At 38.1% G+C, this 24,654-nt stretch overlaps 4 protein-coding genes and 1 non-coding gene across 5 annotated transcripts; 3 read left to right on the top strand and 2 right to left on the bottom strand.

The window, feature by feature from the left end:
• The first annotated feature begins 2,678 nt into the window (after positions 1-2,678).
• Positions 2,679-4,517, top strand: LOC133860019 (cytochrome P450 94B3-like). The gene has a single exon (XM_062295645.1). The coding sequence runs from the start codon at positions 2,757-2,759 to the stop codon at positions 4,287-4,289; it is 1,533 nt and encodes a 510-aa protein (XP_062151629.1). The 5' UTR covers positions 2,679-2,756; the 3' UTR covers positions 4,290-4,517.
• Positions 4,518-4,774: 257 nt separating this feature from the next.
• LOC133861408 (ATPase family AAA domain-containing protein FIGL1) lies at positions 4,775-12,476 on the bottom strand. The gene is made up of 13 exons (XM_062297195.1): positions 12,090-12,476; positions 11,392-11,530; positions 10,913-11,278; positions 10,236-10,474; positions 9,635-9,762; positions 9,413-9,531; positions 9,238-9,330; positions 8,878-8,979; positions 8,446-8,548; positions 5,583-5,666; positions 5,406-5,501; positions 5,156-5,283; positions 4,775-5,066 (listed from the first exon to the last, which is right to left on the bottom strand). Exons 1-13 carry the CDS (start codon positions 12,440-12,442, stop codon positions 4,965-4,967), a joined length of 2,052 nt encoding a protein of 683 aa, XP_062153179.1. The 5' UTR covers positions 12,443-12,476; the 3' UTR covers positions 4,775-4,964.
• Positions 12,477-16,452: 3,976 nt separating this feature from the next.
• Positions 16,453-16,524, top strand: TRNAP-UGG (transfer RNA proline (anticodon UGG)). The gene has a single exon. It is a non-coding gene; the product is annotated as a tRNA-Pro (tRNA).
• A 189-nt stretch (positions 16,525-16,713) lies between these two features.
• On the bottom strand, positions 16,714-19,679 carry LOC133860018 (SWI/SNF complex component SNF12 homolog). The gene is made up of 2 exons (XM_062295644.1): positions 17,404-19,679; positions 16,714-17,091 (listed from the first exon to the last, which is right to left on the bottom strand). Exons 1-2 carry the CDS (start codon positions 18,957-18,959, stop codon positions 17,019-17,021), a joined length of 1,629 nt encoding a protein of 542 aa, XP_062151628.1. The 5' UTR covers positions 18,960-19,679; the 3' UTR covers positions 16,714-17,018.
• A 2,072-nt stretch (positions 19,680-21,751) lies between these two features.
• On the top strand, positions 21,752-23,881 carry LOC133860975 (transmembrane ascorbate ferrireductase 2-like). Its single transcript, XM_062296661.1, has 4 exons — positions 21,752-22,160; positions 22,259-22,307; positions 23,120-23,319; positions 23,433-23,881. The coding sequence occupies exons 1-4, from the start codon at positions 22,017-22,019 to the stop codon at positions 23,736-23,738; spliced, it is 699 nt and encodes a 232-aa protein (XP_062152645.1). The 5' UTR covers positions 21,752-22,016; the 3' UTR covers positions 23,739-23,881.
• The last annotated feature ends 773 nt before the right edge of the window (positions 23,882-24,654 follow it).

The following is a 24,654-nucleotide window of genomic DNA, read 5'->3' as shown; positions in this document are numbered from 1 at the left end:
GTGGGGGAGGGAGGTTTCACACCTCTCTCTCCTCCCACTGTGTTTTTTGTGACGTTTAGAAGGTCTTTTATTTTTTTCCCATAGCTAAATTTAGGGATGTTTTGTCTCCTAACCTTTAGGGTTATGGAGTGGTAGTCCTCTCTGGTTTGTAGAACCAGTAGGGAGTATTTGTTTTGTATTTGGGTTGTGTTTTTTTCTGGCAGGAATGGCAAGCAAGAATTGTTCTTTTGGGGTGAGATTTTTTGGCTGACCTTCACTATCATCTCTATTTTTGTTGCTAGATCTGCGCTCATCCGCTATGCTTCTTGGGACACGCACCTCTTAGTGGAGTTCGTTGCCGTTCTTCGGTCCTTTCGCTTTCAGCCACGGCCATGTGGGTCGCCAGTGGTCGGCGCGTGACCTACTCGTGCCAAGGTTCACCGTTCTCTGTTTCTGCACATGTGGGTCACAAGCCTCTTTTCTTGGTCTTTGCCGGTGGTGGGGATGGTTTTCGGCAGTTGGCTGTCATTAGGGTGGTATTCATGTACATCACACGCCCGCACAGGCGAGGATTTTCAAACGACGGCTTGTTTTGTTGTTTCTGTGTGTTTATTTGTTTATTGTTTGTGCTCCTTGTATAATTTTTATCTCTTTAAGTCTGTTTATGAATTTTTAGATATTACTGGTCTGTTTTATGGCTTGTTTTGCCCGGATCAGCTTTCTTATATTTAGAAATGGTGCTTAAAAGTAGAGAATGACTCAAATGCCTGATCTTGTAATATTTGTTTCTTTGTAGGCAGCACCAAAGTCAGTTTTTTTGACTTAGTGGGTAGCACGCGTTTGTATTTCTACTCATTGGAATGTGCCCTCGGGCCTGTTGGTTTTTAATGCAAGGAGCCCTGAGCTTATTATTTCAAAAAAAAAAAAAAAGATCCCGACCTTGCATCGGGAAAATATGACGCTAAAAATTATCATTAAATAAAATAATAAGTAAAAATACTTATAATATTTAATGATAATTTTTACTACCATGTCTTAATCTTTACCCTTCCCCTCCTTCATTTTGTATCTCATAAAAAAGAGAGTAAATAAATAAAAACTAAGCCCTAGGTCCTCTACATGTGCATGGTGGATTCCTTTTCCACCAGGGGCGGAGCTAGGATTTAGGATTTGTGGGGGCCAAATTGAAAAAAAAAAATTAGAGGGGCCAAAACTATAAAAATAACAAAATTTAGGAATAAAATTAAATATATATTTTTTTTTAGGAATTTTTTTTTTTTTTTGGGGCGAAACCCCTAGCCTCTAGGGGTAGCTCCGCCCCTGTTTTCCACTAATTGTAGTGCGAGTGTACGACAATAGAGTAGTACTCTAACAGTGTTAAAGGTAAAAGAAACCCAACATTTTGGAGCGGTGCAATGTAATTTATGTTCAGTTTGTTTTGACGTAAAATGAATTTTGAAAAATAATTTTTGCATTTTTTGAGATTTGGTAGGGGCGACAATAATAGTTAATCCAAAAATAATTTCTGTTTGACAAAAACTACTTAGTAAATTTCAAAAAATGATTCACACTTTTAAAAAGTGTAAATCATTTTCCCCAGATGGCAAAAGCAGTCGATCCTCTTTTAAACGACACAGTCGACCATCGCCGGAATCTGGCAACCATCACCGGATTCCAACAAGCCAGATTCCTGCATTGATCAAAATCCTGTCGGTGCCGAGATCTGGAAATTTTTGTTGGAATCCGGCGACGTCTGGCCACTGTCGTCGGAATCCGACAATGCTGTGCCAGATTCCGCCCAAACTAGCCGGAATCTAGCCAGAATGGTCAGATCCCTGCCATCTGGCCGGGATCATGCCAAAACGGCTAGAATTCAAAATCCAGCACAAATGGACAGATTCCGGCCACTTTAAAAATAATTTTTTAAAATAATCTGAATTCTCAAAATATATGATTATTGTTAGTTAATGTGAATATCTTAGTTAAACATGATTTTTTTTAGTTTTTTTTTTTTTATATTATTTTACATTAATATTTTTATGTTGTGAATAAAAATTGATTTTTATAAGTTAATATAATTGAATAAAATTTTTTTTAAAAAAATATTTGTGATTTTTCGTACACACCAAACACCGAAAAATGTTTTCAGCATAAAATATTTTCTTATAAAACGACTTCCCAAAAAATATTTTACAACGAAAATCATTTTAAGCCGAAACAAACGGAGCATAAATAAAATTCTATATAATTGCCATGCAATTGAATAATTTAACAATAAATATTAATCTTTAATTTATTTATTTATTTTATAAATATTAATTAAATAATTAAATTTTACTGTCACATCGTTATATAGTCAAAGTTGTATGATAATCATACCAAGAGTATGAAGTTTAGTAATTCAAGACTTTTAGCATTTTCTAGAAGTAGCAACGTACCGTACCCTTCACGTGGGAAAAACTTACAACAAGATGCTAGAGTCTAGAGTAGCATGTTCCTTCCATAATTGGGCTATAGATAAGTACCGACTAGTCTCAATTCAATTGCACATATCATTAGTCTTATTAATTGAAGACGCATAAAACTTGAACAGATGAATAGAAAATTGAGAAATTGAATCTTTCATTTGGAATATCTAAATATTTAATTTTCACAATCCCACAAATGACTTTTGGACTTAGAAAAAGGGTCACCAGCAATTAAGTATACACAGTCCAAAAGCATAAAAACGCATCATTCGATTTCACACCCTTATTTTCAGTTATTTCCATGCTAACATGGGAGTCTTCATGTCTCTCTGTATACTGAAGCCCCTAACGGTTATCATGTTGTTACCCATTGTTCTCTACCTTCTTCACGTAATTTTACGTGAATTCCGGCGGGTTGGAAAACTTTCCGGCTATGGCCCGACAACGTACCCTATCATTGGATGCTTGATTTCCTTCTACAGGAATCGCAACCATCTACTGGATTGGTATACAGAACTGCTGAGGGAGTCAGCAACCAACACAATCGTGGTACACCGGTTTGGTGCACCGCGGACCATAGTCACAGCAAATCCAGATAACGTAGAGTACATGCTCAAGACCAACTTTAACAACTTCCCCAAAGGCAAGCTCTTCACTGAAATCCTTGGGGATTTTCTTGGCTGTGGTATATTCAATGTGGATGGAGAGCTATGGCGCACCCAGCGGAAGTTGGCCATCCACGAGTTCAGCGCGAGGTCCCTTCGAGAGTTTGTCATGAATGCATTGGAGGAAGAAGTGGGAAAGCAGTTGTTGCCAGTTCTAGAGGCCCTGGCTTCCAGGAAGGACGAAGTGGTTGACTTGCAGGAGTTGCTAAGGCGATTTGCGTTCAATTTGATTTGCAAGGTTTCCTTGGGGATTGATGAGTTTTGCTTGGATCCTTCCCTACCCAGTTCACCCCTTGCGAAAGCTTTCGACGTGGCGTCAGAGGTAAGTGCAAGGCGAGGAGCTGCACCTCTTTTCTTTGTTTGGAAGATGAAAAGATGGCTTGGGGTGGGATCTGAGCGAAGACTAAAGGATGCTGTTGAAGAAGTTCATGCCTATGTCACAGGAATAATTCATAATAGAAAGAAAAAGATCGAACAAGGTGAGGTTTGCAGTGAATCAGATCTCCTATCTCGGCTACTATCAGCCGGCCGCCATGAAGATGATGTTATAAGAGACATGGTGATAAACTTCATTATGGCAGGGAAGGACACAACTTCAGCAGCAATGACATGGCTCTTCTGGTTGCTTTCCTGTCATCCCAATATAGAGCAAGAGGTGGTGAAGGAGATAGAATTTGTTGGAGGGGAAAAGTTGGAGTATGAATCACTCGAGGAGTTGAGATTGTTGAAAGCATGCCTTTATGAGTCCATGAGGCTCTACCCACCTGTAGCTTGGGACTCCAAGCATGCTATAGCCGACGACTTATTGCCAGATGGTACTCCTGTCAGGGCAGGAGATAGGTTGACTTACTTCCCTTACGGGATGGGGAGAATGGAAGCATTGTGGGGCAAGGACCGGTTTGAGTTCAAACCGGACAGATGGTTTCTCGAGCCGGACAAGGAGAGAGGGGCACTGAAGAAGGTATGCTCCTACAAATTCCCAATTTTTCAGGCCGGCCCAAGGGTGTGTCTCGGCAAGGAGATGGCTTTGGTTCAGATGAGGTATGTTGTGGCTTCCATTCTTAGGCGGTTCGAAATTAGACCAACCGGTTCGGACACGCCGGTCTTTGTACCACTCCTGACGGCTCACATGGCTGGCGGGTTAAAGGTTTTGGTTCGCAAGAGACGGGCTAACTGATCGGGTAAACTGAGGAAACTCACTAAATTGTCCATACAAAAAATAAACAAATAAATTAGTAAAAGTCAACGGTTATGACTTAAGATTTGTTGGGCTGTAACATGCCACTCAGATCTACCTCATTTGTATTATAAATACAAGGGAGATTAATACGTACCACAACCATTTAGTGCTCTTTGTGTATCATCAATCATGGATATCCAATATAATCCAAAATTACGAGCGCCATTCAAATTGGTGCACATGTGCTTGTGAAGGCATGAGCAGTATTTAATTTATTCTATATCGGTCAGAATATTGAACAGGCGTGTTTGAAACGTTTACTTAATTTACTTCACATGTTATGGTTCTTTAATTAGGGGGAAAGAAAGGAGTGGGGTGGGGAGAGTAGACATAATATTAATATTAATATTAATTAGTAGTTAGTAGTTAGGAGTCGGCAAACCGCTAAATTAAATTAACGAGAAACTAGTATCTGACTAAACTAATATCCCACTTCGTTGGTCGTGCAATCAAGTAAAATTAGGACCATTATTGTGATAAAGTAAACTGTTATGTGAATTGATCAGATCCCACATCTCAAGATACAGGTCAATGGATATTGATTTGGTAACACCAACTGCCTGCTTAAAAGCTGCAAACTTCTTTCCCCATTGCATTTTAATCAAACTCACGCTAGAGTGATAAGCTTCCAAATTGCTTGTTCCATTCATCATATGTACCAAGTTCATTCAAGGAAACTGAGGGCCTTACCTCTTGCAATGCATTCTCGAAGTCCTATATGAAATGAGCAAAAGGATCTCAAACAACTCGGCAGAAGAAATATACCAAACGTTTTATGGGTTATGCATGGTGCTTTTTATTACCTGAAGGGTTACTGGCCGCATATCATCCTTTTTTAGCTTTGTAATTTCTATGCCTTGCGTTAGAGCCTCTCTAAGTGGACCCATAGATGCATCCTTCACTAGGTTTTTCATGTCCGACCCCGAATACCCTGTAAAAGAAAATTGTCAAGCAAGGAAACCTCACAATCAGATTGGAAACTTCAAAGCAACAGTCAGACTACTTAGAGAACCAAATGAATTTAACCTGTATAGTATGTAGTAGAGTAGATACCTTCAGTCATATTGCAAATGGTACCAATTTCCTCCTCTGAAAGCTCGAACAGTCCGTCCTTCTTTAGGAGATTATGTATAATCCAGGCTCTTGCTTCTTCATTGACAATGTCAGATGGTTAGCCACAAAACCATAGCTTTAATCAACACTAAAAGAGCTGAGAATTATAAATTGCACCTGATGAAGGTAGAGGGATATATAGTCTCTTGGTAAGCCGCCTCCGTGCTGCTTCATCAAGTTCTTGTGGTCGATTTGTTGCTCCTGGAAAAATTAACCATTAGTAAAAATGATAGTGCAATTGCCATAAAAAAAAAAATAGTGTAATAGAGACATGAGACTAGTGAGTCCAACCTTATCCAAAAAGAGAGACTGAGAGAGTAGTTAGTCCAAAAAGAAAATACTTTTGAAGAGTAGCATTGTAGAACATAAACAAATATACTTAATGTATTCACCTACCTTCTTTTCTTCTTCTGTTTTTCCTCTACATATGTAAATTCCATGTGGCGCTACCACTATGACTTGACATTAAAATTGTAGCGAAAAATTAATTGAACTATAACTGTAAGAATAATACCAAAGCTTTAACTAAAACCCTAATTATATTTATTCACACATCTCGTACAACTCTGTTTCATATGTACAATCTACTATTACATTTACATTGTTAATGCTTTCTATACAACCAAAAGATACCATCGCTAACTAATCCAAACTTGATCGGTCGTTAGTCAAATCTTTGTCTGGGTCACCAAAATACTAAGTCTACCTCAAACCCTATGGATAGAAGTCCAAGCAGTTGTCGGGCACTCCCGAATAGATGGAACTGTGAGTCCACAATTTAGTAAGTAAATACAAGCAACATATTGTGCGTGTACTTAAGCCCTCTTTAAAATTTCCCTCTGTTGTGTACAAATCCTTTTTCCTAGAATCAGAAAATGAGAGACTTTTCTTCTTTCTTTTTGTCAAAACTTCCCAACACATGTACATACTGATCCTTTCAAATCATTTGTGGGCAGATAATGCATAAAAAACCAATCACAATTCATATATAAGTAGAATACTGAAAATTATTATGTTACTTAACTAGTCCTGTCCCTTGGCCTATGTCGAACTTACTACCATGTTCAACCTGGCAGTGTTGAATGTCCTCCCCCATTCACCCAAAAGGGTCGAGCTCACCACCCCACTCAACTAGGGCTCCACAGTTTGACCCTATACGGATTGGGCTAGTTGAATGTCTTCCCCCATTCAACCTAAAGGGTCGAGCATATCGCCCCGCTAAACTAGGGCTCCGTTGATTAACCCCATACAGATTGGGCTTGTTAAGCACACCACTCCGTTCAACCTTGGGCGTCGAATGATTAACCCTATTTGAATTGGGCACGTTGAGTGCACTACCCCTGCTCAACCTCAAATTTCGAATGTATAATCCCCGATCGAAAATGGGTTTTTGCCTTTGGTTAACTTTATGAAACCTTTGTACTTTTCTTACTTACATAAAATTGTTTCTTTGAAAACTAGTTTTCTTAAAACTTTCTTTGTACTATGTTCTCTTTTAAAAACCTTGTTCTCAATCATCAAGCTCATATCCACAATTAGAACTATGCATGATAAAACATTATTGTCACCGCAGGTAACAAGATTACTTACAGATGCATGTAAAAACATATTGAACATTCCAAATGGTTAAATGATTTGCTTACACATGGTAAAGGGATTTACTTACCTGTTCTGCTTAAACCTTTGCTAACGTTTACTCTGTATCACGTACCCGTTTGCAATACATTATGTTCAATAGTTAGGATTCTCCTTCTTTGAAATCCTAACACTTCATCTAGTCCTAAACAACCTATTTCCTCGAGAAAACCCTAATTTTTTGATTTTGGGTTGTCTCATTTGAACGGCCTGTGACCGAGCATCAAACGAGACATTTTGTTACTATCTCATTTTAACGAACCCTGTCTTGTTCGAACGAGAATTTCTTGTCTCAAAATTTTCATCGTAAAAGTCATTTCGAACCCAAATTTTCTCATCGCCAATCTCCTCATCCATATCATATGATCATAATCAACTGATTATGCATTCCAAAATACCCAATGTACCATCAAAATTTATTCATTTGAATCAAAATCCTAGTTTCCTGCTTTATTTACTATTAATAATTCTAATGAAATTTAAGCATCATAAACTCTAATGTGATAACATAATCCACATTTAATTAGCAGAACATAATAAAAACTTAAGTGAATGGAGAGAGAGTTAGGTAGATTTTTTACCTCTCTGAGCTTTCTTCAAGATTTCCTTCTCTCTAGATCTCTCCAAGCTTCTCTCTCTTTATCTCAGTTTAAATACTTTCTAAAATCTGTCTCTAGGTGTTAGAAGACAAAGGAATGAGAATTTTGATTTTACATTCCAAGGACCGGGATTTATAGACATTTTCCAATCTTGTTCGAACGAGCCTATCTAAGCGTTGAGTTTCCACCTTGGCTAATTTTGCATGTGACACGTGTCTTGTTAAAATGAGATCATTTTCTTAGCTATATTAGAAAAGCTGTCATCTGACGCGGCATTTGACTTGATACGTGGCATCAGACGTGGTATGTTGATGTGGCACCCGATCATGTTCAAATGAACATCTCTTGTTCGAACGAAGTCCATTTTTTTTTTTCCCAACTTTCTGATTATTATCCTTTTTTTCCTTAATTTTATTTTTCCTGGGTATTACACTTAACCCCCACCAAACTGAAAATGGTACAATTAAGCCCCAAAACTTGGTTCCATGGGGCTGGCTGTATAACTCATATAGTTTGATTAGCTCAGTAATAAGTAATAACCATTGGAAAAGGAAAATATTAGCAAGCTAATAAAACATTGAATTACTCCGCAAAACAGAACAAAATGAAACATTGAATTAAAGTTAAAGCTTGCAGAAATAAACTAAGTTTCTCAGATGTAAACTACAGATTTTAAGAAACCTTCACATAATTTAGAAATAGCATTAAAAAATGAGATAACTGAATTCAGGTATTCAACAAGTTACCTATTAGCAGAATCTGCTCACTGCCGCTGTCGAAGCCTTCCATTTCAATCAGGAACTGTGTTTTAAGTCGTCTACTTGATTCGTGTTCACCTTCTGACTTACGCTGCAATCATAACAAAATTTATCACCAAAATGTAATTACAAGCAAGGAATAGTGATTGAGGTAATCATAAACTTGTACTAGTCATTCAGATAACCATAAGTACAGTCCTCGAAGTGCATACTGATAAATTGCATGTGATGAACCTTCATGTATATGGGGAGCACCTTCCAAGGTCCAAGATTAAGCAAAAGCAACTAACCAAAGTTATTCACCTACATGACTGAACTTTTATGATTTTGCAGGCCTGTGCAAGGGAATTAACGTAGTATGCATAGGAGTGGCTTATAGCACAACTTCATGACTGTCTAAAGGGCAAGAATATACCTTACCTGAGAAAGAAGTGAATCAATTTCATCAACAAAAATCACAGCTGGCTGACGACAACAGGCAACACCAAAAAGGGCTCTCACTAGCTTTTCACCCTCACCGATCTACAGTCATCAGTCAAAATGTTAGATATCCAAAAAGTATCCTCTACAAAGGACAATACAACTGTAAAGAAAAGGATTTCAACATTGATTATGTAAATAATTCAGAAATAAGGAAAATCAAGATTACTATAAGAATCTAATTATAATTATAGTAATGTATCTCAAGTTCTGTTTATCATGACATATTCCCAAAACAAAATCAGAATTTTTTTTTCATTGAACCATGACCATGCTAAAGTCAACACAAATAACACATACCCACTTGCTTGTTAATGAACTGGCAGATATGTAGAAAAAGGTTGCTTTTGCCTCTCCAGCTATGGCTTTCCCAATCATTGTTTTTCCTGTTCCCTAAAACATGACAGCCACTCATATAGATTATAAGCCATTTACATTTACAAAATGCACCTGTTTAATTGGATTCAGCACTTACAGGTGGACCAAAAAGAAGAAGACCTCTTCCAGGAGAACGGCAACCTTTAAAAATGTCAGGACGTAATAGAGGCCATATGACCATCTCAGTCACACATTTTTTAGCATGCTCCAAACCAGCTACAATATTGTCAGGAAATGAGAGTAAATAAGAACCTCACAGAGCAAATTAAATTGCCATCAAATTGAAACATCAAATGAAGTTTGAAACATCTAAATTTACCAATATCGTCCCAACGAACATTAGGATCCCTGACCATAATCTCATTACTGATATGTTCAATAAGACGAGGCTCCAAATTCCTTAATTTTTCTGGAAGCTCACCATCAGGGCCACATAGCATCTCCAAACTAAAGACAAAACATAAAACACATTAGCACATCAATGTATATAATTACTCTAAACCAAAACCAGCTACAATATTCACATTTACATAATTACTCTAACTCCTAAGAATTAAATTCAGAATACCCTGCACCAAACAACTAAAAAAACTTGGAAAGCACCAACTTCCAATATCCTTGCTAAAACCCTTTTAGGTGCAGATTAAAAGATCAGAACGCCAACATTAGATATGTATTAATCAGAAAGAAAATGGTGGGGCTTGATCCTAAAACCACCATATAAGGGTAACTGTCTTGGAACATGTAGTCACTGGCTTGTTGTAACTTATTCCAGTGAAAACGCAGAGAGATGGTTCAAACACCTTTTGGAGACCACTTACTAAGAACTTATTATAGAACCTAAAGCATAAGAAGATGTTGGGAATATACAAGGATAAACTTTAGACTGCATTTATAATATAATGGTTACACCACTCTACCATCTCTTTGTTGAGTCATCTAATGCATCATCGCACTTTCCAGCAATTCGTGAAGTCACATTCCCAACATTGCCCCCACTGGATTTGATAGGGGGTACAAAATTACCACGGACACCACGGCGTGAAAAACCATATGATTTCACACCATGCCCCCTACTGGCAAAATTGTTTTCACTTTGTGGGGAGACGGAAGCGCTTGGTGATCCTGCCAACCCCCGCCTTTGCCTCACATCCATTTCCTGTGACAAAGAGACAATATGATCAACATTTCCACATATAAGCAAAATGCAAGGAAAACAATAGAGAAACATATGTAGGTTCCAATAATATCATTTTTATAGAAAGATTAGCAAGTACAATTATATTTCCAAAGCAAAATTATCGAGGAACTACTCATAACTCAAACTGAAGTTCACTATTTTCTCTTTAAACAAACTTCCCTGTACATATGGAGAATGCATAAACTATAATGATGTTTCTACTTCAGGCTATGAACTCAAACCTACTGCATCTACCAGCAACATCATGCATGTACAATATGTATATAAACTGGGAGAAACACGTGTTAAAAAGTTTTCCTTGTATGCACATTTAAACAAGGATCCTTCTCTTTGGGGGCTTGCTTTTAACAACAATAGACATATCAGGGACTGTGTTGTCTACAGTAAAATGGATACCAATTTTGCTCGAGCAGTAACAAACCCATTGCCAGCAGCATCAGGGTTAGCTTCTTCATTGCTAGATGGTGACCTTGCATTATCTATCCTGGGGCTACAAATTTCCAAGTGTGCCCGTTTTGCCCCTACACCATTTCCGTAAGCTCTTTCTTCCTCTTCAAATTTTGGAGAAGATAAGACACCATGACCTTTTGCATGGTTGTTATGGGAGCGAGGCTTTTCCACAACAATGCAGTCATCAGAATTGTTACTTTTGGAGCTCAAAAAACTCTTGTATAAGCTTGTGATGTTGGATGTCGACTTCGCTTGTGTCATAACTTTCGAAGCTTTGCTACTCAACCTGTCCCGCCTCTCCATTTGAACTCCCTGAAAAACAAATAGAAGGCAAAAAATTTAAAAGCAAAGAGGTTACTCTATTAAATGCTTTAGTCTATAATCAACATACAAACAACTCAAATCTGCCAGTAATATAATAATACCAAATCATTCACTGCTTTTCCATTAGACTGCTGAAGAAGAGATCGAAAGTACTTTGACTGCTTAATCTTCTCAACGTCAATCTCTCCTCCCATTCCAAAAATGCGACCCGGAGCTTTCTTTGCTTGCTCAAATGCTCGGCTGAACAAAGACAACAGACAAAATCAGCATAAGTACTACAAGGAAGAAGAAGAAGAAGAGTATCCGACACGACATCAAAACCATTCATCCTCAAAATTTCGAAACCAAATCGTATGGCCTATTAAGAATCGACTCATCAACCTGGCACGGCTTCTATACTAACACTAAAAAATTCTTACCAGTTCCACATACTTGAAAATATATGCCCTAGCGTAATTTCTAGGTTTCCAGCGTACAATTGATCAATAAACAAAAATTAAATTTCAAACAAAACAAAACAAAACAAAAAAAAAAGAGAGAAAGAAAGAACGACAAGGTTAGCTTCAGCGTAAATTCAAGCTCTAATCACAAAAAAATTTCCAAGCAAATCCACACTTCTTAAACTCAGTGAGTCCAATTATAAGCTTAAACACCAGATATGACAATTGACAAGGAACAAAATGTATTGAAGTAAAGCAAGCTTTAATAAAAAAATTTCACATATTCATGAGCTTAACGAGTTCGATCACATTCGATTAACCAAGCTAATGATGGAGGACGAGAAGAGAATATCGGTTACCGATCGGACTCTGGAACGAGGGAACGGCGAGCCGCGTCGACCTTCGAGGCGGCTTCGCGGCGGATGGGGTAAATGAAGGCCTCGTCGACGTCAGAACGAGATTGGGAGTCGAGGAAGCCGATGAGGCGGAGGCCGAGGATCCGAGCCGCCGAGGGGTCGCGCCGCTCGAGCGCGAGCTCGGCGCCGAAGAGAAGCGAGTGGAGCCGCTTCAGGTTCTGGTCCGCTTGCTTTCTCCAGCAAGTCCCTTTTGGTTCTGATTGTTGTTGTTCCTCCATCTTCGCTCTTGAAGAAGAAGAAGTAGATGGCGATGGTGGTGAAGATGAAATTTGCTTCGACTCTTCGTTTCCCGCCATTTTGTGTGTTTTGGTTTTTCGCTCTGTGCGTGACTCGGCGTACTCTCGCTTCGAAAATAAGATTCACTTGAGTGAGAACTCGGAGCTTTTGTACTCGCACCCAACTGTCACGTAAATTACGAGATAACCATTGTCGTTAATCTTTTGGTTTTTTTTTTTTTTTTAATAAATTTTCGTGTACAATTTTTTTTTTTACTAATTGTCTCTTTAATTAATACTGTTATGAGAGAGAATGGTTTATAATTGTTTAGCAAAAAATAACATGCAACATGGAAAAAAGTGTATACCGGTCTTTTTTCTTGATATTGATATGAGTATCTTTTGAGGACTAATTGTCGCACTATGCCCTCACAATATGAGTGCAACACCCCTTCATATGAAGTAAAACTTACATGGGAAATGATCAAAACACTCACAATGCGCAACAATGACACAACACCAAAACAAATTGGGGTGGTGTCTACACATTGGGTCCCACCCCAATATGCCTTGGTGTTGTGCCATTTTTGTGCACAAAGAGTGCAAGGATCACTCTCCAACTCACATACTGGGCCTCACCCCATGTGAGGGGGTGTCGTGCCCATGTTATATTGGTGTTATAAAAGTACTACTAATATGGTTTTAAGAATGAGTACTTTTAGGATAGAACAAATTTTACTACAAACTCTTTGTAAATTGAGATGACAATTTATATGGCACTAATTCAATTAGCTATTAAATTAATGGAAAAAGTATACATATTTCCTTCAAACTATCACTCAATTGTCAATGTCTCTCCCAAACTATTAATTGTATCAATGCCTCCCATCAAACTATCAAAAAATGTCAATGTCCCTTTTAAGACCAACAAAAATTACCATAAATTTTTTTCAATAAGACAAAAATATCCTTATAAATCTTTTAAAAAAACAATTTTTTTAAAAAAAAATCAAAAAGAAAAAGAATGATTTTTTTAAAAAAAAAAAAAAAACCAGTTTTTTTTATTATTATATTTTGTATAAATTTTGTTATTTCAATAATTTTTTTAGTTTTAAAATAATTTTGTGCAGGGTATTTTTGTCATTAGGGGAGACATTGACATTTTTTTTTGTAATTTACATTGACATTTTTTTTTGTAATTTAGGAGGGGACATTGGCACAATTGATAGTTTGGAAGAGACATTGACAATGATGTAGTAGTTTATAGAGGTTATGTGTACTTTATCCTAAATTAATATAGCAGTTCACATTGCACTCACATCAATTATGCTAACTACATCACCTCATTTATCATTGCCTTTACGCCCACACCGACGATGTCAACCACCTCATCTCCCCTTCCTTCTCAAATGGCCACGGAGACCCGAGACTAAACCGTGGGTCTCTAGCCATGGAGTTGTGGAAACCCCCACGATGTGATTTGTACTTAATATTTATGCAGCTCGTTAAGTTTTGTTGGGGATAAATCCCACTCAACCCGATCCAAAGAGGAAATTCAAAAGTCTAATAAGGTCCAAACAGATAAGAATAATGATCATATCAGAAGTCTAAGAAGATACCCAATTAGAAGTCTAGTAAAGGATTAAAGTCCAATTAGAACTCGGACAGCAGTTCTAAATCAACAAGGAGCAGGAGTCCTAATCCAAGTTTGACTCCACCTCTATGCCTATAAATAGGCTCATACCCCAGGTATAAAAAAAAGACTCAATTTTATGCATAGAGCATTATTTTCTCACAGAAGCTAACTTAGGCATCGGAGCGGGACCCCCGGAAGGGTCCCTAGGTTTTGTTGTTTTGCAGAGTTATTGAGAAGCGTGAAGAACATCAAAGGAACGTGCAGATTCACACCATACCGGAAACTGTACCAACAGTTTGGCGCCGTCTGTGGGAAACGATTATTCGTTCCTCATAAAAGAAAAAGAAGATCCAGCATGGTGATGAACACACGTTCCAGAAGCCAGACCAATCGACAGCCCGTGATCCCATAAAAAGGACTCTCGGGAATTTCAGGCTTGCTTTTATTTTTTAGTATTTATATTTGCAAAGAACTAGACTTTTATTTTCAATTCAGACTAGACAGAAATTTCCCCAGATTTTGGGAATAAGTATTTTCAGAATAAATGAATAAAGCTGACTTAAGCATCGGAGTGTTCCCGGTCTAGGGACCGGGAACCCGTTGATGTCGCTTCTTTTGCAGGCAAAAACTCTCGGATCAGTCCTAGCCGAGAAGGAGCCTCTCGGATCAGTCCTAGCCGAGAGCAAGAAGAAACTTCTCGGATCAGTCCTAGCCGAGTACAAGAAAAAAACTTCTCGGATCAGTCCTAGCCGATAAGGAGCCTCTCGGATCAGTCCTAGCCGAGAGCAAGAAAAACTTCTCGGATCAGTCCTAGCAGAGAAGGAGCCTCTCGGATCAGTCCTAGCCGAGAGCAAGAACAACTTCTCGGATCAGTCCTAGCCGGGAAGGAGCCTCTCGGATCAGTCCTAGCCGAGAGCAAGAAAAACTTCTCGGATCAGTCCTAGCCGAGAAGGAGCCTCTCGGATCAGTCCTAGCCGAGAGCAAGAAAAACTTCTCGGATCAGTCCTAGCCGAGAAAGAGCCTCTCGGATCAGTCCTAGCCGAGAGCAAGAAAAACTTCTCGGATCAGTCCTAGCCGAGAAGGAGCCTCTCGGATCAGTCCTAGCCGAGAGCAAGAAAAACTTCTCGGATCAGTCCTAGCCGAGAAGGAGCCTCTCGGATCAGTCCTAGCCGAGAGCAAGAAGAAACTTCTCGGGGGGTCGGATTTAACCCTCGGGTTTTGCAGGTTTTTCAAGAGACAGGGAGAAAACCCTAAGGAAAAACAAGAAGGTAATGGGGGGTAAGATTTAACCCTCAGGTTTTGCAGGTTAGCAGGTTTTCAGAAGGAGACAAAGATCGGGTTTCCTTAGACATGGAATTCCCATTATTCAAGCAAGCTTCGGATAAGGGAATTGGGGGGTAACTGTTGGGGATAAATCCCACTCAACCCGATCCAAAGAGGAAATTCAAAAGTCTAATAAGGTCCAAACAGATAAGAATAATGATCATATCAGAAGTCTAAGAAGATACCCAATTAGAAGTCTAGTAAAGGATTAAAGTCCAATTAGAACTCGGACAGCAGTTCTAAATCAACAAGGAGCAGGAGTCCTAATCCAAGTTTGACTCCACCTCTATGCCTATAAATAGGCTCATACCCCAGGTATAAAAAAAAGACTCAATTTTATGCATAGAGCATTATTTTCTCACAGAAGCTAACTTAGGCATCGGAGCGGGACCCCCGGAAGGGTCCCTAGGTTTTGTTGTTTTGCAGAGTTATTGAGAAGCGTGAAGAACATCAAAGGAACGTGCAGATTCACACCATACCGGAAACTGTACCAACAAGTTTAATAATCGCTTGGAGTAAGTGTTTTTTTTTTTTTCCCAAGTTGTGCTCAATATTATTCAACTTGTAGGGTTTGATATTATAAATATAGATTTAAGAACAGTGGCGGAGATAATGCTCCTACAAGACTACAAGCCCCTACAAATTAAATCAAAATATTCATTCCCCATCATAAAAAAAAAAAAAAATAAATAAATTCAAGACAACTTAACCCAGCCCCGGCCCCAGCTCAATAGCAACAACACCCTTAAAAAATGAAAGTTACCCTTAAATTTGAGTTGATATTAAACTAATAAAACCCAACCAAAAAATAAGAAAACCCGATTCAAAATCAAAATTAAACACCATGATGATAAAAATATAGTATGTAAAAAGAACAAAAAAAAAATTATTTATCATTATATTTTATTATTTTAATTCTACCCATAAGACAGATTTATGGCTTTCGCCACAGTTTAAGAGCAAATGTGCATTAAGCAGTACTGGCTTTTATATGTATATTGTTGAGATGCTTTCTTTCTGATGTGAGAACAATCACTCATGGCATAATCGAAATATATATCCCTTTTTTTTATTATAACAGAAAATTGAGGTATACTTGTCATATTTATAATTATCGTCATCACTAACACGAGGGCATTTGGTCTAGTGGTATGATTCTCGCTTTGGGTGCGAGAGGTCCCGAGTTCGATTCTCGGAATGCCCCTGAGGTGTAATAGTCTCTTTTTTTCACATCAACATTTTTCAAATCGCCACTTGAAGAGGCAAGCCATAGAGGCATAGACAACAAATGTTTCCCTAATCATAAGGGGAATGTGCTGGCTAAGACAGGCCATCCCCCTTTAGTATTGGGGAAGCTTTCCCTCATTAACTAGTAGAGAATCAAACAGATCTGTGTTGTTAGCTATGCCTTTCTCGTCATTGATGGCAGAAATTAACCAAAACAGGTGGTCCAAAGCAGCAAAGAATACATCATTTCTAACTTTATGTTGTTCATCAAGCCTAAACAGCAGCATAACAAGAACAATTAGTGCGAAAACAAGCTACATATTGTCTATTTTTACAAGCAAGCAGCTCCTACTCCAACCAACAATAGAGCAATCTATATGTGATGCTTCTTCGGTAATGGAAACAATCTTCAGCTGTTGAGCAAAACGAATGGTAAACACATGACCCATCAACAGCTAAGCAATCTCCTCCTTATGTGCTTCCAGGAGCATCACTTCCTGCAACAGGCTTGCGATTCAAATAACGGATAACAGCATCTTCAACCCTGTAAGAATTACCAAATACAAACAGAATGAGTGCACTCTTATCGAGGATTAACAAAAAAGTTGCAGGTCTTAATGATCACTTGATCACATGTATGATTATAGTAATAAATTGTATGAATATTGGATCAAAGCTAAAATAACATTGAATAAAGTTGACTGTAAAATGAAACATGGCATCTGATAAAATATCGCATATCGACCCTCATGTCAGTGATGCACATCAGTGGCCAGTAAGAACAAGTGTTCTTAGGCTATGACTCACGAGTATTGCATCCATCCAACAAAAGCAAATTCAATTTGGATTAGCTTACCATGGTTGGTTGAAGAAATCTGACCGGCGCTCTTTTTCAGCATTACGACTTGCTTCTCCAGCTACAAGCTTCAAATCCCTGCTTTGAGATTCAATTAACGCATTGATGAATTCCACTGGTGATTGACTGAACCCAAGGAAGAATGACCGCCTCCGACGGTGCTCATGAATTTTTCTTATAGCACTACATATTGCTTCATCACATGTGTCAATTTCTTTGTTCTTCTCCGCATTGGCCAATAGAGCAGACAATTCCCTCTGAATTGGAAAAGGCACATCAACAACCACATCATAACATGCAGTTCCAGAAGGGCTATTCCCTGAAAGCCTGATCTTATGCTCCAAATGTATAGGCTGTGGAGGAAACAAATGCTGAGAAATCTTCTGAGAAACCATGGTGAATTTCATCCTCTCTTCCCCAAAAACTCTTTGAAGAGGTGGGTCGCAATTAAAGAAAGCGGGGTCATTCGGGGTCTGCAACTTTCTAGCCTTTACATAATGCCAGATTGCAGCTATTATTCTTGGTCGGGTATCAACCTCAATACCAAGAACCTCCATCAAAGCCGGTGAAAGCTTGAACTTCTCAGGCACATAGTTCATTTCCAACCGTATGTTTGCAGTAAATTCTTTGTCTCCTTTCCTCTTCACCTCAAAGCCCTCATGAGGTGCAGGGGATCGAGCGTTCTCCCAAATAATCAAAGGATTTTCTGGATATAGTCTCTGGTCCAGGGAAATGGTCACTCTCTTGAAGAAAGATGAGAACTTTGGGTACAAGGGGTTTGACTTTTGGACCACTCCAGGCTGATCAGGATCCACCCCATCTTCTAAGATCCTCCCAACTATCTTAAGCGTCCAAGTAGGGGGCTCGGCATTTGGCTTCTTTGGAATGGTGCGAATCTGATTTGCAAAAGTGTTGAAAACATAAATTCGAAGGGTTTTCTGCACACAAGACGGGTTTTTAAGGGCCTCCTGAATGTCAACTTTCTTTCTTGAAAGAGCAGCATCAACACGACCCTCAAACTCAAGAAGCTGGGTATACAAAGCAGACTCGGGCAGAATCGATGCCACTTTATCTTGTAGCTGCTTCTCAGGAAGCTTCTGCTTCTTTCTCCGAGCAGCAGATGACAGTTCCATTGCTTTCAATGGGGAAACTGTGTTCATAGGGGAACCAACAAGAGGGCGGATTGGAGGTTTTTGGGGCATCCGCTTAGCGCTCGAATTACCGAGTGTTGACATGGAGGGTGAAGATGTACCCAAATTACCAATGCCGGTTGCATGGCCCTGGTTGAGCGACAGCCCTTGAGCTTGTAACTGAGCTTGGAATTGGGCTTGAGCTTGGGCATGAGCTGCTTGCGCCTGAGCCTGGGCATGGGCCTTCGACTGCGCCTGTGCAATAGCCTGCGCTTGGGACAGCTGAAACTGATTTTGAAAGGCAGCCCCAATTTGCGCTTGAGCTTGTGATTGTGTATACGAAGGGTTTGTGGACATACCGGCATTGCCAAAGGGCGAGGAAGAGGCCCCAAGGCTCTTAGGTGGATTATTATTGTTCACAGACATCGCTATATAATGTATTTAGTCCAACCAGAAATCTAAAAACAGCAAAATCCTAATTTTCTCTATTCATAGCCTCAAATTACAAAAATAAAACCTAAACCCCAGTGAGAAATGTAAGCCCAAGTTAATTTCAAAGACACCCCCCAAACCCGAGCAACAACAGAAGGATCAAATTCCCTTAAACATTTCTCAATAAAAAAATTCCCTTAAACATCCAAACCTTTGAGAGCCAATTTAAAGCATTAGACCAAAAGGGTGAGCACCCAAAACCTTAAAACCCCCTAACTTTTCAAGAGAAGTAGTAGATGTACCGACCAGGGCAGCTTTAAGAAAACCCTAATCACTGGCACGCATACCAAGTATTTGAGAAAAGGTGCTAAAAAATTAAGAGTAGGATGTGCAAAAATGGGAAATTTCGAGGGAGATCCAGATTTTGAACGGGCATGAAATGTCCGTATCAGATTGGGAAGCGACGGAAATGAAATAAAACAGTGAGAAACTTTGAGCTTTACAGGAATCGAAAGAGAGAGTCGAAGCGACTGAGAAAATATGCGTATAGAATTCTTACACGGTGTCAGCAATTGAGGCTTGCTCGCTGTTTCTGCTTCCCTCCACCTGAGACCGAAGAGGAAGCGAGGGGACTTGCTTGGTGGGTTTGTCTGGCTCTCTTTCGCTTCTTTCTTACTTGCTTTCCTAGAAGGAAAATTGTGCTAAAAAGTGTAATTTGATGGGAAAATAGTTCAAAAAATAAAAATAAAAATTGACCCATATACTACCGAGTCGGGCTCAGCCTTCAATCCATCCACATGACAGTCCGACCCATGCGATGTGGTCATTCAAGATTTTGGTTAAATAGCATAGATGACTCATGAGAGTCGTGAGTAAAGAAAAAAATTGACCCATGTACATCCTTTCCACGTTTGTTGTTCAATTTGTATCCCAATATTTTCCATTTCAAGTTAATAAAGAAAAAAAATCAGTTTTTAGTTCTGATTAAATTTTATAAATCTAATTATGTAAATTTTAAATAAAGTGATATTATGTTTAAATGACGCAGTGAAATAATATTTTTTTTTGTACAATTTTTATGCAACTTTAACAATTTTTTTTAAGATCAACTATTGGGTATTTAAGACCCACATGTAGGAAAACAAATCCAATGGTTGATCATTAAAAAAAAAAAAAAAATTATTAGAGTTGTACAAAAGCTGTGCAATAAACATTACTCGACGTAGTGTCATACATTAGTTGAGTAATTCTAAATGTACATCAAGTATCTATAAAAAATGAAGTGACTTTTAAAATCACAATTTGATCAATTATACGCTTAATGGTAATTTTAAAAATCACCTCATTTTTTTATGGACACTTCCCACTCATATCTCACCCTTGTCTACGTGGACCAATAATGTGAGTCATAGTAGAAAGAGTGTAGTGGGACCCTGAATTATTTAACAATATTATTGGTCCACGAAGACAAATGTGGGATAGAAGGGGGATGAGAGTGTACAACCAAGCATTTCTCTATTTGAAATTGCTCTACATAGTTACATACCAATATTAGTGTAATTCTAAATGTACCATTAAATATCCATAAAAAAATGAGGTGGCTATTAAAATCACCATTGATGATATGATTAATCAAATTGTAATCTTAAAAGCAACCTCATTATTTTATAGACACTTAATAAACACTTAATGTACATTTATAATTATTTCCAATATTAACGGTAAAATCAATCTTTTCAATTTCAATTAAATAAAGAATATCCCATTGCGTTGAATTTGTGGAGCTTTGAACATGCTAGTCTAAAAAATATTTTTAATGAAATGAATTTCTTTTCATAGACATTTTGTGTATATTCCAGCAATTATAAGATATAGTTGGTGCACTTATAGTTGAAACAACTCATAAACGAGTTCTTAAAATTTTAAGCAAAAAATGGCTTTAGAAAAAAATCGTCGAACTTAATTTCTATTCTTCACATGTTTTGTTATCAAATAAATCCTATTTTAAATGAAATAATAGTTAATTTTACTTAAATTGTTGATTCAGGATCATTCTGTTTTCATTTTTTTTTTTCTTCTTAGAAATATATTATTGATTTATGGTTTATGATTTAATTTCTTACCCTCTAATCCAATATTACTCAAATTATGATAAACTATAATCTAAAACCTCTAACTTTATGGCATTTTACTTCTAGATAGCATAAAAAATAAGAACTTAAAAAAAAATCTTAAATCTTACATTATTTGAGGTAACGCTCATCTAATAAAAACATATAATGTTTTGAATAATTTATCTATAATTACAAACAAATAAACATAATTTATGAGAAATCTCTTCACAAGGTTTTTATTTAAAAAACATATTATTTCTATTTCCAACTAGTGATAAAACAAAGAAATGCGTGAGTGCGTTTGTCCAATTGTCCCACACCGGTTGAACAAAGCCAGTAGGATGAGATGTATCAGATTAAGTTTGTAAACTCATGTGAAAACCTCTTGCTCTCTCAACGAGGTTGTGTAGATTTATCCCCCTTCCCCTTATTCCCAATTTTTTTTTTTTTTTTTAAAAAGAAGTGATAAAACTTTCAAGCAAGGATCCGACCCATAAACCTACACAATGGGCCTTCCTCAACAAAAGAGTCCAAGTAATAAGCCCAGCCCACGTTTCTGCTCTTGGGCCTTGGCTCTCGCTCAAAGCCTAAACCCCAGAACCCAGCCAGGGTTTCACTCCCTATCACGCTCTTTGCCCCAGAAAGCTAAGTCAGTGCACAGTTTCTCATTTTGATCCAGGTTGATGAATAATTAGTGTTTATTTTGTCGATAAAGAATGTGAGGGCAACCAATAGAAATTCAGAGAACTGTGACTTCCAAATGGGTTGACGCGTACAGCGTGCTGACATTGCCAGTCTTGCAGTTTGAAAGTTCTGATTCTCACTCCGATCTGAAGAAAAGCGCACAAAAACCCTAATCCACACGTAATTGCTCTTCTAATAGCTTGGAATCCAATCGCTGCGATCTCACGCTCATTTGATCTCTAAGGTTAGAGAAATGGCGGTTCCTGTGGTGCGGTTCCCGATCTTCCTCATAATAAGAGTGATTGGCGTGATGGTCGCCGCTCTGGTGCTGACCTGGACCCTCCATTACAGAGGAGGCTTGGCTCTTGTCTCCGACAACAAAGATCTCATCTTCAACGTACTCTCTCGCCCATTTTCAGATTTCTCTTAGTTGGCAGCTTTTTGTGGTTAAGAAGATTAGGTTGGTGAATCTATTTTTGTAATGTGACTTTATAGGTCCATCCTGTTCTAATGGTGATCGGTCTACTTCTATTAAATGGCGAAGGTAAATGTACATTTTTTTTTTTTTTTTTTTGGTGGGTTGGGTTTAGCTGTTTAATTAGTTTTAACGGACCTTTTGAGAGATAGGGCGAGACCTATGGTTAATTTTTGGTCTCTTCGATCTAGTTCTTTTTGCTTAGTAATTGTGTAGAAGAAGAGTAATGGATGAATCCCATTAAGCAGCGTAAGCTCAAGTCTTGCCCTGAAGGAGTACTCTGTCTTGTAATGCCAATTGCAGTGAAGAGATTATTGTCCTTTCATGGTGGCATTCGTTGAAACATGTTTGAATATAGTCAGGCTCCTCTCTTCATAAGAATGGGTAGAGGCCAGAGGGTGTGGTCATGGGTTCAACACTTGTTGCACGTGTAATTTACCAATCAGAAAAAAAAAAAAAAAAAAAAAAAAAAGGATGCAAAAGGTTTTGTAGTAAGAGATTTTTCTTAATATGTTTATATTCTCTGGTTGATTCTTGATTACTCCTTATTGTCCTAAACTAAAGAAACAGAAGCTGGCATTTTCTTGTTTGGTAATGTTTCTGGATGAAGGAAGTTATTTATCATATTGCAGTAAAACAGTATGAGTATGCTTTATCTCTCTCTTTAAAGAGAGACTGAAATTGAAATGTAATTCTTTTATGCAAGACATGGATTTAGAGAATTTCATTCTTCTCCTATTCTTCTTGTATTCTGAAATTCATGACCTTGTATATATCTCATAATACATAACTATCTTTAATTTTGGAGTAAGCAATATTTTCTGGAATGCTGGTTTTTCAAGAATTCTTTTGTAGTTGATTTTGGTATGGGTTTTGTGCAGCCATGCTTGCATACAAGACAGTTACAGGAACGAAGAACTCCAGAAAATTAGTTCATCTCACATTACAATTCCTTGCTTGCTGTTTAAGCATCATTGGTGTGTGGGCTGCTCTAAAGTTCCACAATGATAAGGGGATTGACAATTTTTACAGCCTGCATTCATGGTTGGGCCTGGCCTGCCTTCTCCTCTTTTGCATTCAGGTCTTTTTTCATGATTCTGACCTCTTTTTCATTACTAGTATATTATTTTTCTTGTGAACTCGGTTCCTGCAATCACAATACTCTAATTTCTTTCACACATTTCTTTTGCTTAGTGGGCTGCTGGATTTGCAACCTTTTGGTATCCAGGTGGCTCAAGAAATAGCAGAGTAACCCTGCTACCGTGGCATGTGTTCTTCGGGGTTTATATATATGCTCTTGCCATTGCTACTGCTACTACTGGTATTTTAGAAAAGGCCACATTTCTTCAAACCAGTCAGGTAATATCACGCTATTCGACAGAGGCTTTGCTGGTCAACTCTTTGGGTATTTTGATCGTTGTCCTGGGTGGTTTTGTTACTCTTGCAACTGTTACTCCTGCCAATGGCATATTTGATGCCCACAAAGGACTAACAGAATAGGCACAATTTGTATATTGTTATGATTCACAGGTAACCGAGAGTTGTACTTTTATTCCATATTTAATTTCAGGGTAAGTTCTTGTCACCAAATGGATGTATTGATCAAGATTTTAACAAAATATCATTTATGTTCTGTTTGTTCCTCCCAAGTTTTCAGAAAAGGCTATTACTTTAGTGTTGGTCTCATCAAAAGAGGGTTGAAGTTGATGTTGAAGCTTTTGAGCATTTTTGCATAAACGAAAAATGGTTTTTGATGTTGAAGCCTTATTAGGGCATAGCTTGTTCATGCAACAGCTCAATGGGCTGCCAAATTGGCTTTTGGTATACCTTTAAATCACAGGAGCAGTGTGGAAGCAAGCCCCTCTGTTGTCTCGTTGGTGTTTTGCAAATTCATTTTTCTTTCGGAAGAAATATTAAATATAAAATAATTCTGAATCCAAACTATGACTTGTCTAGGGTTCAAAAGTTTCTTCTCGAGGGTCTGGACCTTCATGTTAAGAAAAATTCTTCTTACATGACAATCTTGAGAGAGCAAGAGAATTTACATTTACCTTCGCCATTTAATAGAAGTAGCCCGATCTGTTATGGACAGAACTGTTTAAGGCTGAATAGAGTAACTCTCCTTTCCAAACTCTCTCCCTTCTCACACTAAACTCACGGTTTAAGCTGAGAACTTGTTCTCTAACACACGGTTCAAGAGACACAAGATGTTGGATGAAATTCTGGATATCTCATTAAGCTGCCAAAGACTCCTTTAAATCCTAATTACAGAAATGCTACTAATTACAGAAATGCTAAAACATAACTGCTGGCCACTAACCGGCCAGTTACCCACGACTATATTAACCCCATACATAAAGCAACTAACCCCACTAATACACTACTTCTAACCTCTATTAATTACTGCTCCACGTGT

This window comes from Alnus glutinosa, chromosome 2, assembly GCF_958979055.1.
Source record: "Alnus glutinosa chromosome 2, dhAlnGlut1.1, whole genome shotgun sequence".
In the NCBI taxonomy this organism is placed as follows: Eukaryota; Viridiplantae; Streptophyta; class Magnoliopsida; order Fagales; family Betulaceae; genus Alnus; species Alnus glutinosa.
Note: the sequence above shows the minus strand (reverse complement) of the source record. Positions and strands in the feature narration are given on the sequence as shown.